Here is a 14,841-nt window from a genome sequence, read left to right as displayed (position 1 = left end):
GTCAAGTGTTTTGGGTGTGTGTGTGAGGTCCTAAGTTCAAGCCTTGACTTAGGCAAATTTTGGTATTTTTTTGAATAAAGCCCTATCTTTGGTCAGTAGGCTTATAGTTAAACGTTGGTAAAAATATATCAGAATGGGCCTGCTGGTCTGGTGGCTAAAATGTGTGTTGGTGTGTTGGAGGTCTAGAGTTCAAGTCCTTGTGCAAGCAAGGGAATTATTTTTGTTGCTTAGCCGTGTGGCATAGTGGAGATGTTGTGGGATGTTAGGGAGAGAATTAAGGAGATGAGTTACCAGATTTTTAAGTATTATCTTTTTGTTTTGTTTTTTTTCAAATTTCAAACTCTTTTCCACCTTTCTGACATTTTCTCTCTTCTCTCCCACTCTCAATTTTTGGTTTTCCTCTTTTTTCTAAATAATAAATCCTTGCTGCCAAATTTCATTTGAATTCCCCTTCCGTTTTCATTATCTTTCTTCATCTTTTCCCCTTTGTGCAAGCGTGCAATTGTGTTGTACAGTAAGTTTCCATTTTATTGAACTTGAATGTTACTCTGGATAAGGGATTAAGGGGTGTTTTGTTGACTATTTAGGAGTCGATCGTGAGGTTGGAATTAACATTCGTCAATTTGACTCGAAGTGGTGACCATTTGGTAAGTGTATAAGGTATGCGTTTTCTTATGTTGTTTGGGCGAGTGGTTTTGGCTTTGAATTTGTTCTTAAATTTGTTGAACTCTTCGATAATGAGGAATGGTTATTTTTACAGCAGTGAATCATTTCGGTTGCTATCTCCCTCGTGTTGAGTAGTGGTGGAATTGTGTGAAGTTAGAAGGTTTTTGGTGATCTCGAGATTACATAAGTTGCGAAAATGATACAGGTGTGTACTCGAAACGCAGAAAATGGGATTCGGTGAAAAGTCAAAATTGCTTACTGTCGAGAAATAAGAGAAATAAGAGGAAATGACGTTTAAAAATTTTAGAGAAAGGAAATAAGGGTGTTATAAACTTGGAAATCAATGTTCTGTACTAAAATAGTTTGGGGCAGCAGTAGTAAAAAAAATAATTAGGAAACATCATCAAAAATTGTAAAATAAATAATTAGGGGCTTAAAGTTATATGTTTAAATCCTTAATGAGTCTATTTTCAAGAGAAACAAACAGAAACATCATCCAAATTCTTTACTAAGAAATAAATAATTTTTAGTAAGGAAAGGTTGAAGCTATCAAACAGCAGAATCGGGATAAATTTGAAGATTTTTCTATACTTATTTTGTAACGCCCCAAAATTTTTATTTTTGATTCTATTAGAATATGACACAACTGTATATCTTCTTCAGTGGTTAAGTATTCTGAGTATATGTGTGAGGTCCCAAGTTCAAACCTTTCATTTGGTAAATTTTGATTTTTTTTCTGAATAAAAGCCTTAATCTGGTTCAGTAGGCTTATGTTTAATTGTTGTAAAATCATATCAGAATGGGTCTGTTGGTCTAGTGGTTAAAGGGTGTTAGTGTGCCTAGAGGTCTGGAGTTCGAGTCCCTGTGCGAGCAAGGGATTTATTTTTGCTGTTAGTGCCGTGTAAGAGTTTGAGTTTCAAGAAAATACTGGCTAGTGGAGAGAATTAAGGGATTGGGGAGTATCCCATGATTTTCAGTTTTGCTCTCTCTATTGAATTTTCCCTGCTCTTGTGACGTTTTTTTCTTTCTCTTTTCACTTTTCTTTCATCTTGCTTCCACTCTCTCAAAATTTTACTGCACATCCCTTTTGTTTTCACAGTTATTGCTAGAATCGTAGTTCCTTTGCGAGGTTCTAGTAAGTAGAGCTTTTCCCTCTTTAACTTTTATTTTTTTTCCAACTTTGATTGGGGATTATTCTAACGTTTATGGAAGCATTACGTTGAGAGGTTTAAGGCTCTCTTTGCGTCATTTTGTAGCAAATCAATTCGTGGCTGAGCGGTAAGTGTTCTTTGATTTAAGGATGAGTAGTTTGATTTTGGGATTTCAATTAATCACAACGTAGCACTGATTGTGGTGTTGTGTTGGCTAACATTTAGGTTCTGGAGTGTTCGGAGTTCAGTTTAGCTTCAAACGAGAGCAGGTGTGTACTCTGAATGCACTGAAAACAAGATTCGGCGAAATCTGAAAAGTATTTTGTTAACGCCACATGGGAGTGTGGTCACCTGTGTGGTAGGTCGTGTGGCAGCACATGGGTGTGTGGCCAACGAACCAGGCCGTGTGATGGTTGGCGAGGCCACGTGCGAGACACGGGCTTGGCCAATTGGGCCGTGTGGGCCCACATGGGTGAACCACAAGGGCGTGTGGAATTCTGGGCCAGGCCGTGTGATCCGCACGACCAAGGCTGAATTGGGCCATGTGTTTCCACACGGACATGTGGGCCAACACGGGCAGGCCACATGGGCGTATGAGCCCATTTTTTTGAAATGCTCCGTAAGGTTGCATGGGTCACCCAAGTCGACTGTGACCTGTCGTAGGGTCGTTAAGCCTTACTTAGACCTTTGATTCTGTGATTTGATATTATGATGTATGTACTACCATGTTACACTTAGCATGTTTTGCTGTCTGTTCTGAATATGAAAATATGTTCGTTAATCTACATTATAGCACGTCATTCTTGTATGATGCATTGCATTGGGGTGGGTTTGATAAAGTTGAATGAAGTATCTGAAAGGCCTTTAAAGCCTGTTATCTGGCAGCTAAGCTGCATATTTATGACATGTGCCACATTACGGTACTTTATGGTGTGTAGGGTTGGATGGGTCAATTTTATCCTCATAATTGGTGTGCAGGGATAGGTGGGTCGATTTTATCGCCACATGGTGTGTTGGGTTGGAAGTAGTTGGTAGGCATGTTCTGTTATTCTGATCTGTTATGCATGTTATATCTGAGATGGGCTAAGGCCCTAAGTTGTATCTGACTCTATTTCTGAGTGGGCCAAGGCTCACACCGATTCTGTAAAGGATTCAAGCCTGAATTATGACTGTACTCTGTTATCTGATTATATGCATGCTAAACCGTGGGGATGTACACACTGATTTTGCTAAAACTCACCCTTATTTGTTTAATCTATTCAGGTAATCCTCAATAGTAAGTGGATTGGCGCAACGGGAAACTCGACGGAGACCATGGCTATCTACTCATGAGTTTTATGTTTATAATGCTTTACCATGTTATTTTATTATTTTTAGGTTATTTTTTGATTATGGACTTGGACTTTTGGTTTTAATTTGGGTTTTTGAACTGTGATTTTGGAATACAAACCGCAACGCCAAAGCATGTTTTTAAACTTAACAAATGGTTTCGTAAGTAAAACGGTAACAAGAGTTAATTGGATTTTTAGAGCTTCCGCGTGTTGAGAAATGTTTTCGAACAAATTAATAAATTTACGGTTTCCTTCAAACTAAGTAGCAGATAATATTTGGAATGATTTTTATGTGTTGAAACGGTTTTCCAAAAAAACTCTCATGTGACATTGCCGGATTCGGCCATAACGTCTAGGCTGGGTTTGGGATGTTACATATTTGATAAGCTATAAATTCTGAAAATTTTATGGTAGAAAGGTATTTGAGTCTAGTTTCAAAAACATCAAGCAGATCTTAATTTGGAATTCTGTAGCTTAAGATATAAATAATTTAGCAACAATGACTCAAGCAGACAACTTTGAAGGAACATATTAGTAAATACTGAAAACATATATGAATATTTAGCTAGCATAGGTTACATTCAAAATGGGTTACGCAGCCAATGCCAATTTGGGCCTAGTGGCCACACTGGCGTGTGGGGCCACATGGGCAGGCCACATAGATGTGTGAGCCCATTTCTCTGAAAAGTTGTCTAAGGTTGCACGAGTAGCCCAAGTCGACGTGGACCTACTGAAGGGTCAGTAAGCCCTACTTAGACCCCTATATGAGTGATCTGTCTGTCTAATTTCCATATCGAGCGTGAATTATGATATCTGAATGTATGTACTATAATTTCATAATAGCATGACATCTTTTGTATGTTGCATTGCATTGGGGTGGGTTATTGTTATTTGGAGGAAGTGTCTGAAAGGCTATTAAACCTGTTATCTGGCAGCTCTGCTACAAATTTCTGATTATGGTGCTGCATTTCGGTACAGCATGGTGTGTAGGGATGGGTGGGTTGATTTAATACCCACATGGTGTGTAGGGATGGACGGAAATGGTGTGTAGAGGCTGGTGGGTAAGATTCTAATTTCCTACTATTGTATTTTGTATCTGAGATGGGCCAAGGCCCTAAATTATATCAGGATTATATCCGAATGGGTCAAGGCCCAAATTGAATCTATAATGGGCTCAGGCCCCAAACTGTAATTGATTATTTCCTGATGTGTATCTTTATGTATGTTTTCTATGGGGATTACACACTGAGTTGCGAAAACTCACCCCTTTTTTTTTGTTTAATCTGTATAGGTAATCCCCAAACTTAGGCGGATCGACACAGCACTGGGCTCGACGGTGACCACCACTATTGAATTGCTTTATTGCAGCTTTTGTTTTAATATTATTTTTGGGTATTTATTATTGTAATGTTGGGACTTTGGACCGTTTGGTTTAAATTTGGGATTTTATTCTATTTTTATGGTTTTTTTATTTTTTTTGCAACTTAACAAAACACGATTTTACTAAAAACCAAGAATTTCGGTTTCGTAAAATAATTGGTTTCAAAAGCTTCTGCTTAAAAGACATGTTTTAAGGCAAATTAGCTAGTTCACGTTTTTTCGAATGAAATAAAAACTAATTAACTGGAATGGTTTTAACTTGTCAATCTCGATTTCAAACCCATTCTATGTGACATCGCCAGATTCGACCATAACGTCTAGGCTAGGTTTGGGGTGTTATAGAGCAAATAAAAATATTAGTCCTTACGCTCACACAGGGATTCGAACTCCTAACCCTCTACCAACTAAAACTTCACTTAACCATCAGACTAGCAAGCCCATTCTGTTAAATACTTATAAATTTCTAATTAAAAGCTTACTGGCCAGGGATAGGGCTTTATACATAAAAATTACCAAAATTTTGCCAAAGTCAAGTCTTGAACCCAAAACTTCTCAAACACTCTCAGAACACATAACCACTAAAGCGAATACACAATTTGCGTCAAAATTTCACAAAAGCCAAAATTAAATTTTTGAGGCATTACACATTTCACTAACACATAACCAAAAAACCAATACCTCATTTATTTCCTAAAAATGCATAGATAATCTCAAAAATTAAGGCATGACCAGTCTCTCTTAATTCACAAACTCAATTCTACTAACCCGTGATTTTTGGGATGTTACATAGGTTTTCCTAGGACCATTAATTGTGCAAGAACATTTGTAGCCAGTATTTGCATTTTGATGACTCTTTTGGTGCCATTAAAAATATCCAACAATTGATTTCTGGCATTCTGCAAACGAATTATTCTTGGAACTTCAAGTTCATGTTGATTTTTGTCTGTCAATATTGGACAAAATAGGTGTGTTCCAACAGATTTCTTATGCTTGAGATTCTATACCATTTTCGTCCCTTAATGGTGGGAAAAGTGATTCATCAAATTGACAAACTAAAAATCTTGCTCTAAAACGATCACATGTTAAAGGTTAACGGTATCTAGTTATAGACGGAGAATCAAAATCAATATAAATTAAAAAGAAAAGAAACCCAAAAAAAGAGGAAGAGGATAACGTTTAGAAAAGATAAAAAGAAAAAGAAAAAAAAAGAAAAATAAGAAATATAAATAAATAGTTTATAATTCAATTTAAAACAAATCTACTATTTAACAAAACAAAACAAAACAAAATAAAAATATTTCTCCAAAATGTACACACTAGGACTCAAACCCAAAATCCAAAGGCAAATTAACACACAACTAACCACCAGACCAGCAGACCCATTTTTTCATTTAAACACGCAACTAAACACAATAGTACACCCTTCTCTTTGACTCTAACCACCAAGCTTAAAACTTCTGACCTCAAAATTCAAGGTGTTACATGACATATATCTTTGAAACTTAGTATATTTCTCTGGGATCTACTAGAATATAACACATCATCAATGTATAATTTTTTTTTCCATTTGAGAACATAATGTGGACTCTTCCAGAGCCGTCAATTACATTTGCAAAACTAAATATTGTATTATCATTAATTCTACCTAGTGTTAATTGTAAAACATATTTTATATTATGAAGAATTGTGTGAGTAGTACCACTATCCACTAAGCATATGTCATCCTCCACAATATCAAGTTTATTTTGCATTATCTAGTAACATAAAATTATATTTCAAGAACTGGAGAGAGTGAATATAAAATATGCAAAATAGTTCTGAGTCATATTAAAAATCGAACTTAAAGGTATTACATATGAAAAAATATAGATCTTTTAAACATTTTTATCGTCAATTGAAAAGTAAACTTTGCCACAATGGTTCTAAAAAAAATCAGAAACATCAAAATCAACATTTAAATGAGATTCATAACTATGACCAATAAGTTCAGCACTAACATAATTTTAATAATAATTTTAATTAATAATATCATGCTAACACTAACATTTTTGTAATGATATTAAGAGTAATTTATTAACTAAATAAGTATTTAATCATAATTTTTCTTGAATATTATTTTGTTAGAAATATACCGTTAAAAGAGTTTATTTACAAACATACACATTTCACAATTCACGTGTTGAGGCCAATAGTAATGCATCAAGACACACAACAAGAATCTTCAACCCGTGACAGACAGACATGCACAACTTTCAAAATGCCTTATTTACATGCAAGAACACGAACTCCATCCACTAGGTTTTTCATCAGATTTGGACTCTTCAACATTTTTAGGTTTAATTTCTGAGGAATCTCTTAAAGATTTTTCCCTAATTTTCTCCATTCTAGGTTTTCCATCAAAATTCAACTCCCTGTTTTTAACTTCTGGGGAAAGAATTTCTAAAGTTTTAGAAACTTTTAAAGAACCTCCGTTTTCCCTGTTCTTCTGCCTATTAGGTTTCTCATAAGAAATCAATTCTCCACTCTCGGTTTTAACTTCTAGGGAATCAAAATCTTGCGAAGACGTTTCCGTAATTTTCTCCACACGAGGTTTCTCATCAGAAATCAACTCCTCATTCTTGACTTTAATTACCAGGGATTCAGAATCTTGCGAAGAATTTTCCATGATTTTCTCCCTCTTAATTTGAAGAAGCTTATCATATATACACCAAGGAAAGCTAATGAAATGTTCTTGATCAGCCTCATTGTTATTTGAACCCCAAAAACTTGGATGGTATGTCACATGGTACCAAGCTGAAGCTTTTGCAAACACATCCTCTACACTAGGACTCGCTTTCTCATTGAACCAACTCTTGGCTTCTCTTCTCAATGATCTCACAGCTAAATTTACGGCTTCTAAATCGACTTTCCGATCGAAAGATTTAGCTAATTTCAAGATACAGCCGCAGATAATCTCGGCCTCGGTTTTGACCCCGTAGGTACGCATTAGGTTAGCTAGTTTATAATCATATTGTCTCTTGTGATGAGCTGCATCATTGACATAAGCTAGAAAGCCTTCGAATTCCATATCGGGGTCATACGAATGTGTCGCTATTGACTTGGTGAAGTGTTTACCGGTACTAACCTCGGCTTCGATGCTTTTCACCTCGCGGTAGAGTTGGCCGATCACGGACTGTGATTCGTATGTGAACTTGTCAGGCTTTTCCATGAAATCTGGGTATTCTTTGGCGCGTAAACGATAGGGTATTTTGGCTGGAATGCCGGTTTTGGGGAAGTCGACCGCGATGGACGATAGCTTGGCAAGCTCGATACATTGTTCGCTAAGTGCCTTTGTGGGCTCCTTATCAGCGAACACCGTGTGGGCATTAGAAATGATGCCCAAGCTGTCATTGAGAATATAGTTTGTGAAATACTCCGCCACCTCCTGCACATTTAAGTGTATATATATAATTGAGTATACTCATATCGAATAAGTACTTGTATCGAACACGCTTCAAACCCGAGAAATAAAGTTATATATAGTAAAAATAATAAGTAAATTAGTTCCTATATATTAGATCAATGAGAAAATTGGTTTTTTGATCCATGTATGTCAGTATAAAATACATGTGGTATGTCATGTGTCACTGTTTGATTATTCCATCAAGCATGTAGATTTTTAACATTACATATGATGTAATTTTTAATAAAAAGGACTTTATTCTTTGATCTAACATATAGGGATTAATTTGTTATTTTTAATATTTAGGGTAAAATATAATCTGACTCTTTGTATAAAGGCTTTCATGGTAATTTTACTGTTATAAGACATGCTTGCTGCTTTTTTTAGTATATGATTTGAGCAAATACCTCTATGGTAACATCATGGTCTAACTGGGCACTTTGTGCAGCACCATAATCCATGGGAGGATATCTGCAGGGGGGAATGAGATCTTTATCCCAAGAAACGAAATATAGATCGCCATCCAGATCGCTTCCGGAACATTCGTTCGGATGGGGTCTGTATGATCACGTAAACAAATTATTTAGTTTGAAATATTAATTACATATTCGGGTATGATTCTCAAGCAACACAGTAAATAAGTACAAAAGTGCATTTGAGTATTGGATAGTCATACCTATGGCCTTTCTGTGGGAAAACAATGCAATCCACCATGTGACGCAGAACGACGGCATCCACGGCCTCCAGCACTCGTAGGTCACCGGGGTGCAAACACGGATTTTTGGCAATGACGACCTTCCCTTCAACAACATCGCAGTTGTGGTATGACCTTCCATCGCCGCTCGAAGATTGGCTTGGTTGAGTTGAGTATTGGACAAAAACTTGACCGTATTCAAGTGTCCCTGTTTCATCTAAGCACCCCATCAGAATTCCTCCTTTGTCAATCGAAATCCTTGTTCTAGTCCTTAGATCTAGCAGCTTCGACGCACGGATCGTTCGTAGCATCATTGAAAGGAATGGTTCCGAGTCCGGTTTGTAGCCGCACAAAAGCATTTCTCTTAAAACCCTTACAATTTCACCATAGTGTATGCTTTCCATTGCCTCCTTTGCCTTTTCTGGATCCATCAACATTGCATCCAGTCGAGCCAAAAATGCTTTCTGCTTCGCCTCGAAAACACTATCCTTGACCCCAAGTGTCGACATAAGTATGATTATTTGTCTATTAAGGTAACAAGTGTGGTACTTGCTCCACGACAAAACATCAAGACTCGTAGAGTCCGCTTCAAACTTCTGCATACTTTTCCTTAATGATAACTTCACCGATGATGAGGGATCAACAGCTACAACTCCTTTGTAACCACCATATCGAATTTGAAACGCAGATGGAGTATGTCTCAAGCCACATTTCCATGCTACTTGCTTAGCAAGTTTAGCCGATATTTTCCCGATACCATCGGAGAAGGTATACTTATTCCCACCGGTTTCAACTTCAATGTCGGGAATTATCTCGATTTCATCCTGACGAACTTCTAATGTTTCCCTCGATGAGCTTAAAGATTGGCCTAACCTAGCTGCATATTTCGCCACATTCCTAATAACATGAATATGACCCATTTGTCCTCTTATATCATCAGCAGTAAGCCCAGGCTTGGATGCGAACATCCAAATTGAATTCTCTCTTAACTGACTAGTTGAACAAGCAAGAAACTCAAATTTCTTATCGCCAATAAGTATCCCGTTTCTCAAAGTAGATAATATCCTCTGAAATATCCTAGTAGGCTTCCCATCGGTACTAGATGTACTCGACGACAAATCCGTTGAATGTATCTTCCCAAGCTCCTCGTCAACGAAAGAAACTCGTAAAAAGTTATCAATATCTTTAATATAATTACGAAGGACCCTGTTTGAAATATTAACATCTGGACCGCTGAAATACACTTTAGACGGCGTCACTTGAATCCTCCTTACCGCTACTAACCCTTCATCGAGTTTGGGTGGTCGAGGACGCTTTTCGGCCTTACGATACTCATTGTACTGATCATTCAGCCACTTGACTGGATCATAACAACAATCTTTGAAACCAAACATTTTCTCCAATGCATGTTCTATGAATAAAGTTTCTATCCTGCAGGGATCAACAAGCTCAAAGAACCTGGAATCAAGTGCCGTGGGAGGCAAGTAACCGTGCTGGAGCAAAGCATTCACTTTGAACAAGATGTTGTAAGGCAAATCAAAGCCTGGTGGTGGGGTTATTATGGGGACAAGATCGGTGTTGGATGAAAATGGGGAGCCGGGTTCGATGACGAAATTGTCTTCGATTTTTTTGTAATAAAAACTAGTGTCGAACCTTGGGAGCTGAACTGATCGAGGAAGCTCTATGCACATGGCGAATGATTGACCAATACAATGGCCTGGTGTAAAATCTACTTCCCTGACCCATTGCTCCTCGTCTGTGAGTTCCTTGGAAGAGCTGAGAGCAGTTGATGGATCTTTTTCATAGATCCTAGGGGCTCCAAGTAACTAGAATATAAAATAGATGGCGAAAAAAGTCAATAATCCCCATGATATTGTGGCATAAATAAAATACTAAATACTCTTATTAATTGGACTTGAATTATTAAATTAAATGAGTAGAGAGGTTGGTTTATATTAAAATAGAAAGATTAAATTCTTAAAATTAAAAATAAAGAAACTAAATTTTAAATATATAAAGAGTACAAGGATTAAGAGTGGAATTAGGCCTTTTATATAATATCTTTAAATCCAACATCTTCAACTTTATTTTATATTTTTAATATTTATCCAACAGCACAAAAATCTCATAACTTACTCATAATACCGATGTCTATTCTCCAAACTAAAAACAGCTTAAATCTAGTTATATACGATAATGGGGTAAAATTGCAGTACTAGTCCCATAGTTGCCTCTCTATATTTTTAAATTGAGCAAAATCATGTCCTTGTACATTAAAAGAAATAGTAGAATTATCGTTTTCATAATAGTTGAATAAAAATATTAATTTAATGAGATTCTTTTAATTAAATGATGTGACTTTAAAATATGATATTACATATTCACTCCACCCATTCTAACTTAAAAACTTAAACTATTGCATTTAATAAGGGAATCATGAAATCAGGTTAAATGCAACTGTTTTAAACTAGAATAGATCCCGTAAATATATTATATCGCTTAAAAATGCCACTCCATATTTTACATTAATTTCACATATCTCAAACATTAACAAAAATAATCATTTTACTCCTATGAAGTATAAAATTTTTTAGCATAATGATTTATTTAACCCTTTAATTTTATAAAAAAATTATTTTAATTTTTCATTTAATTTTTCATCTTTTTAGCTTTTAAACTTGAATTGAATTATTAAATTTGTTAACATGACATCCATATAGCAACATTAGCAATTCATTAATTGCAAATGTGACATCCACATAGATTGTCAAACTTGTCCATTCATTTACAAAAATAATTTTAAAAGCTAAAAAAAGTAAAAATTAAATGAAAAGTTAAATAACTTTTTTTGTAAAATTGAAAGGCTAAATAAATTATTGTCTCAACAATCTATATCTATTTGTATCGGAAATATGAAATCGATCCAAATTAAAAGTAATCGACTTCAAACATACCTGAATGAGTAATTTCTTGGTGTGATCAGGCATATAATGTAACACCATCTGCCAAACGTTGTCATTGTAAAGCTCGAGCTTGTAATCGATAGAGTTGTAAGACAGAAAGAAGTACAACTTGTCCAATTTTTGACCATACTTGAACGAAACATGAGATTGGTTCCAAAGCACAATGAATTTGCCTTTTGAAGCTGGACTACCAAAATGTAACATCAAGTCATCAATGCTATGGAGATCAAACTTGGGCTTTTGTGTGATGATATCGTGTTTCAATGGCCAGGCTTTCAAATAAGACTCGTTGTGCCAAAGTGCTTGACTTGTGGTCCACGACAATATCCTTTCCACATCTTCCAAGTTTTTGAATTGTACCTAGTCGAAGATAGAAATTTTATTCAAAGGATGGAGATAAAATGGTAAAATTTTTAAAAAAATCGGTGTTAAAAAAAACTTAGTTAAAATAAATTAAATTTAATATTTTAATTTAGGAGCAGGCTTAAAAGAAATCTTCTCCATCCAACCAAGGGGCCGAACCCGTTGCCTGCCCCTTCGCTACTTTCTTGTGTACCTTGGCGAAAGATCTCGAGCCTTCTTTGTGACTAACTTTTGCAGTCTCCACAGTTCCTTCACCAGTGTAGTTCTCGAGGAATTGGGTCACTTCGTCGACTGTTACGGCTGAAGCAAACCCGTAGAGCTTAATTGTCTTGCTCATTTCCTCGAACTGCAACTTCACCAACACCCAAAAGAATAAAAATAGAAATTATTGCTAACAAACAAGTTATTAGAGAAAAAGGAGTAATTATTTTTTGTAACAAATTGAAAAAATAATTTCATGAGACAAATTTAATTTAAAGTATGATGTAAAATTTTTAAATTAATCTAATTTGTTCATAAAACTTGAATGCAGGATTCTAATTCTTTAAATTACAATAAATTATGTGAATATATCACATCATATTTTAATGTAATATCACATAAATTTATCCCACAAAATTAACATTTGTTTGTATTTCTAATGCACAAATCCCTACCATAATATAATGAATCCCAACATAAATATGAGAACATGATGTTCTTAATATGTAAAATTAGTATATAGATCAATATTACAATATCAAAAATATCTCTATACTCAATATTCAACCCTAAATTCAAATAACATAAAATAAAACTATTATAATTGCATTCAAATATTTGACTTCATGGATGGTTTACGCTTTCATTTAGCTTTAATTTAAATAATGAAAACTAAATCAAGTTTATAGCTGCTTTGATTATTACAACCACTTTGCATTTTCTATAATGTTAATATGTTATTCGAATTTTTCTATTTAAAATGTATTTTTTTTTGTTTCACGTAATCACGCCTATGCTAACACACACTTAAGAAAACATAATCTTGTAAATGTATATGAAGTTTTTAGAAAAAAATGATACATATTTCGGGCCATGTTATTAGTCATCCTTTAGAAAAAGAAAATCAAATTATTTTAAATTTGGGGAAGTCTAAAATTTCTCCATATAGCTTTCGGCTATGACTTAACAAATTTGATGATCTAATTCAAATGGCGCAATAAAAACATAAAAGCAATTTCAAATTCAAAGAAAAATTATTAGAACATTCTTGTACTGTGTTCTTGACTCACTTCTTTTATTAATTTAATCTCTACAATATTTTAATTATTAATAATCCTTCAATTTCTTGGAACATTTATTTTCAACACTAATATCAACTTTTTCATTAATTCACAAACTAATTTGACATAAATTTCGTTTAAAAAAACACATGATCTCAAAACGATATATCGCATGATAGATTAGATGAGCAAATTATAACCAAAAAAAAAAAAGGAAGAAGAATCAAATCTTCAAAAAAATAGTGCACATACCTTCAATAAAATTTGACCCCAAAATTTGCAAAAAAAAAAAGAAAGAAAGAAAAATCGAGTCAGCCGTGAATGAATTCATAAGTAAAGAAATAAAAGATGACGAAGAATCAATCATGACAAAAAGAAAATAGAAAAATGAAAAAGGATCAGAGAAACTCACCAGACTTGGAAAGAGAGGTATGGGAACGAAGAAAAATGATTACGAAAAGAATCAAAAGATTCAAAACACAAACAAAAAGAAGAAAACAAAGATATTAGAACAAAAATTCAAAGTAGAATAGAGAGATTAAAACGAAGAAAGAAAAAGAGATTTTAAAAAAAAAATTGAAGAACAAAGAGAGACTTTACTTGAATTTGAAAGCGGGAATTCACAACAACGAAGAAAATTTGAGAGATTTTTGGAGGATGAAAGAAAATCAAAGGGAAAATAAGAAAACTAAAAGAGAGGGAGACGATATGAAATTGTGGCGCCAAGAAACTAATATTTAAATGAGAAAAAGGAAAACAAAAGTGAAGGTTTTTGGAGATTCTATGCTTTGGATTGAACGGTTAATTTTAGAATTGTTTTGATAACGTAAGGGAGATGACATCAGGTTCTCCCTTCCCCACTGGGTTTGACCATATACTGTTTAACTTTGTTCAGATCGACACGTTCTAAATTCAATTGGTTAAAAAATAGGGTTAATTCACAATACATCCCCAAATTATAACATTTGTTCTAAAGTGGTCTAAAACTTTAGAACATCCTAATTATATTCCTAAACTATCGAGGTTTTATTAATAAGGTCATTCCATTACTAAAATTATTAATTTAACCGTTAAATGATATGTCAAGTCTTATGTGGCATAGTTTAAAACGAAAAGTTCAAAGAAAAATGAGTGTTGTAAAAATTTTGATTTTGAAATTTTCGAAACTTTTACAAAAGCCTTGGCACTCACTCTCTCTTTTTTCGATTTTAATTTATTCTTAGTATTTACTTTTAAAAGTTACGCAGTAGCATTTTACTTTTCTTCAAAAATTTTCAATTTAGATTATGTCACGTAAGTTTTGACATATCATTTAATGGTTAAACAATTTTAGTAATTGAAGGATCTGATTAATATAGCATTGATAGTTTAGGGATGTAATTAGAACATTTGAAGTTTAAGAACCAATGTAGAATGAGAGTCATAATTTGGAGATGTTTGGTCTAATTATGTGGCTTTCATAGTATTCCTTGATCTTTTGAGATTTATTCTCTTTACTTTTAGTTTCAGGCATTTAGTCTTTATGTTTATCTGATTTGAAAATTTAAATTCATTTTTTAAAACTTATTGAGGGGTTAGTTCTTTTATTG

At 34.4% G+C, this 14,841-nt stretch overlaps 1 protein-coding gene across 1 annotated transcript; it reads right to left on the bottom strand.

The window, feature by feature from the left end:
* Positions 1–6,627: 6,627 nt before the first annotated feature.
* Positions 6,628–12,337, bottom strand: LOC128280812 (probable RNA-dependent RNA polymerase 1). Its single transcript, XM_053019342.1, has 5 exons — positions 12,184–12,337; positions 11,619–11,987; positions 8,647–10,490; positions 8,378–8,528; positions 6,628–7,952 (listed from the first exon to the last, which is right to left on the bottom strand). The coding sequence occupies exons 1-5, from the start codon at positions 12,325–12,327 to the stop codon at positions 6,795–6,797; spliced, it is 3,666 nt and encodes a 1,221-aa protein (XP_052875302.1). The 5' UTR covers positions 12,328–12,337; the 3' UTR covers positions 6,628–6,794.
* Between the last annotated feature and the right edge of the window lie 2,504 nt (positions 12,338–14,841).

Source organism: Gossypium arboreum, chromosome 9, assembly GCF_025698485.1.
Source record: "Gossypium arboreum isolate Shixiya-1 chromosome 9, ASM2569848v2, whole genome shotgun sequence".
NCBI classification, from domain to species: domain Eukaryota; kingdom Viridiplantae; phylum Streptophyta; class Magnoliopsida; order Malvales; family Malvaceae; genus Gossypium; species Gossypium arboreum.
This window is presented reverse-complemented; position numbering and strand designations above follow the sequence as displayed.

Bases quoted from the DNA above. Each gene is read 5' to 3' on its own strand.
- LOC128280812 (XM_053019342.1), bottom strand. From the start codon at position 12,327: ATGAGCAAGACAATTAAGCTCTACGGGTTTGCTTCAGCCGTAACAGTC. The intron at 10,491-11,618 runs GTATGTTTGAAG...TTTATATTCTAG, and splicing joins CCAAGAAATTACTCATTCAG to TTACTTGGAGCCCCTAGGAT. The intron at 7,953-8,377 runs GTATTTGCTCAA...TTAAATGTGCAG, and splicing joins ACCATGATGTTACCATAGAG to GAGGTGGCGGAGTATTTCAC.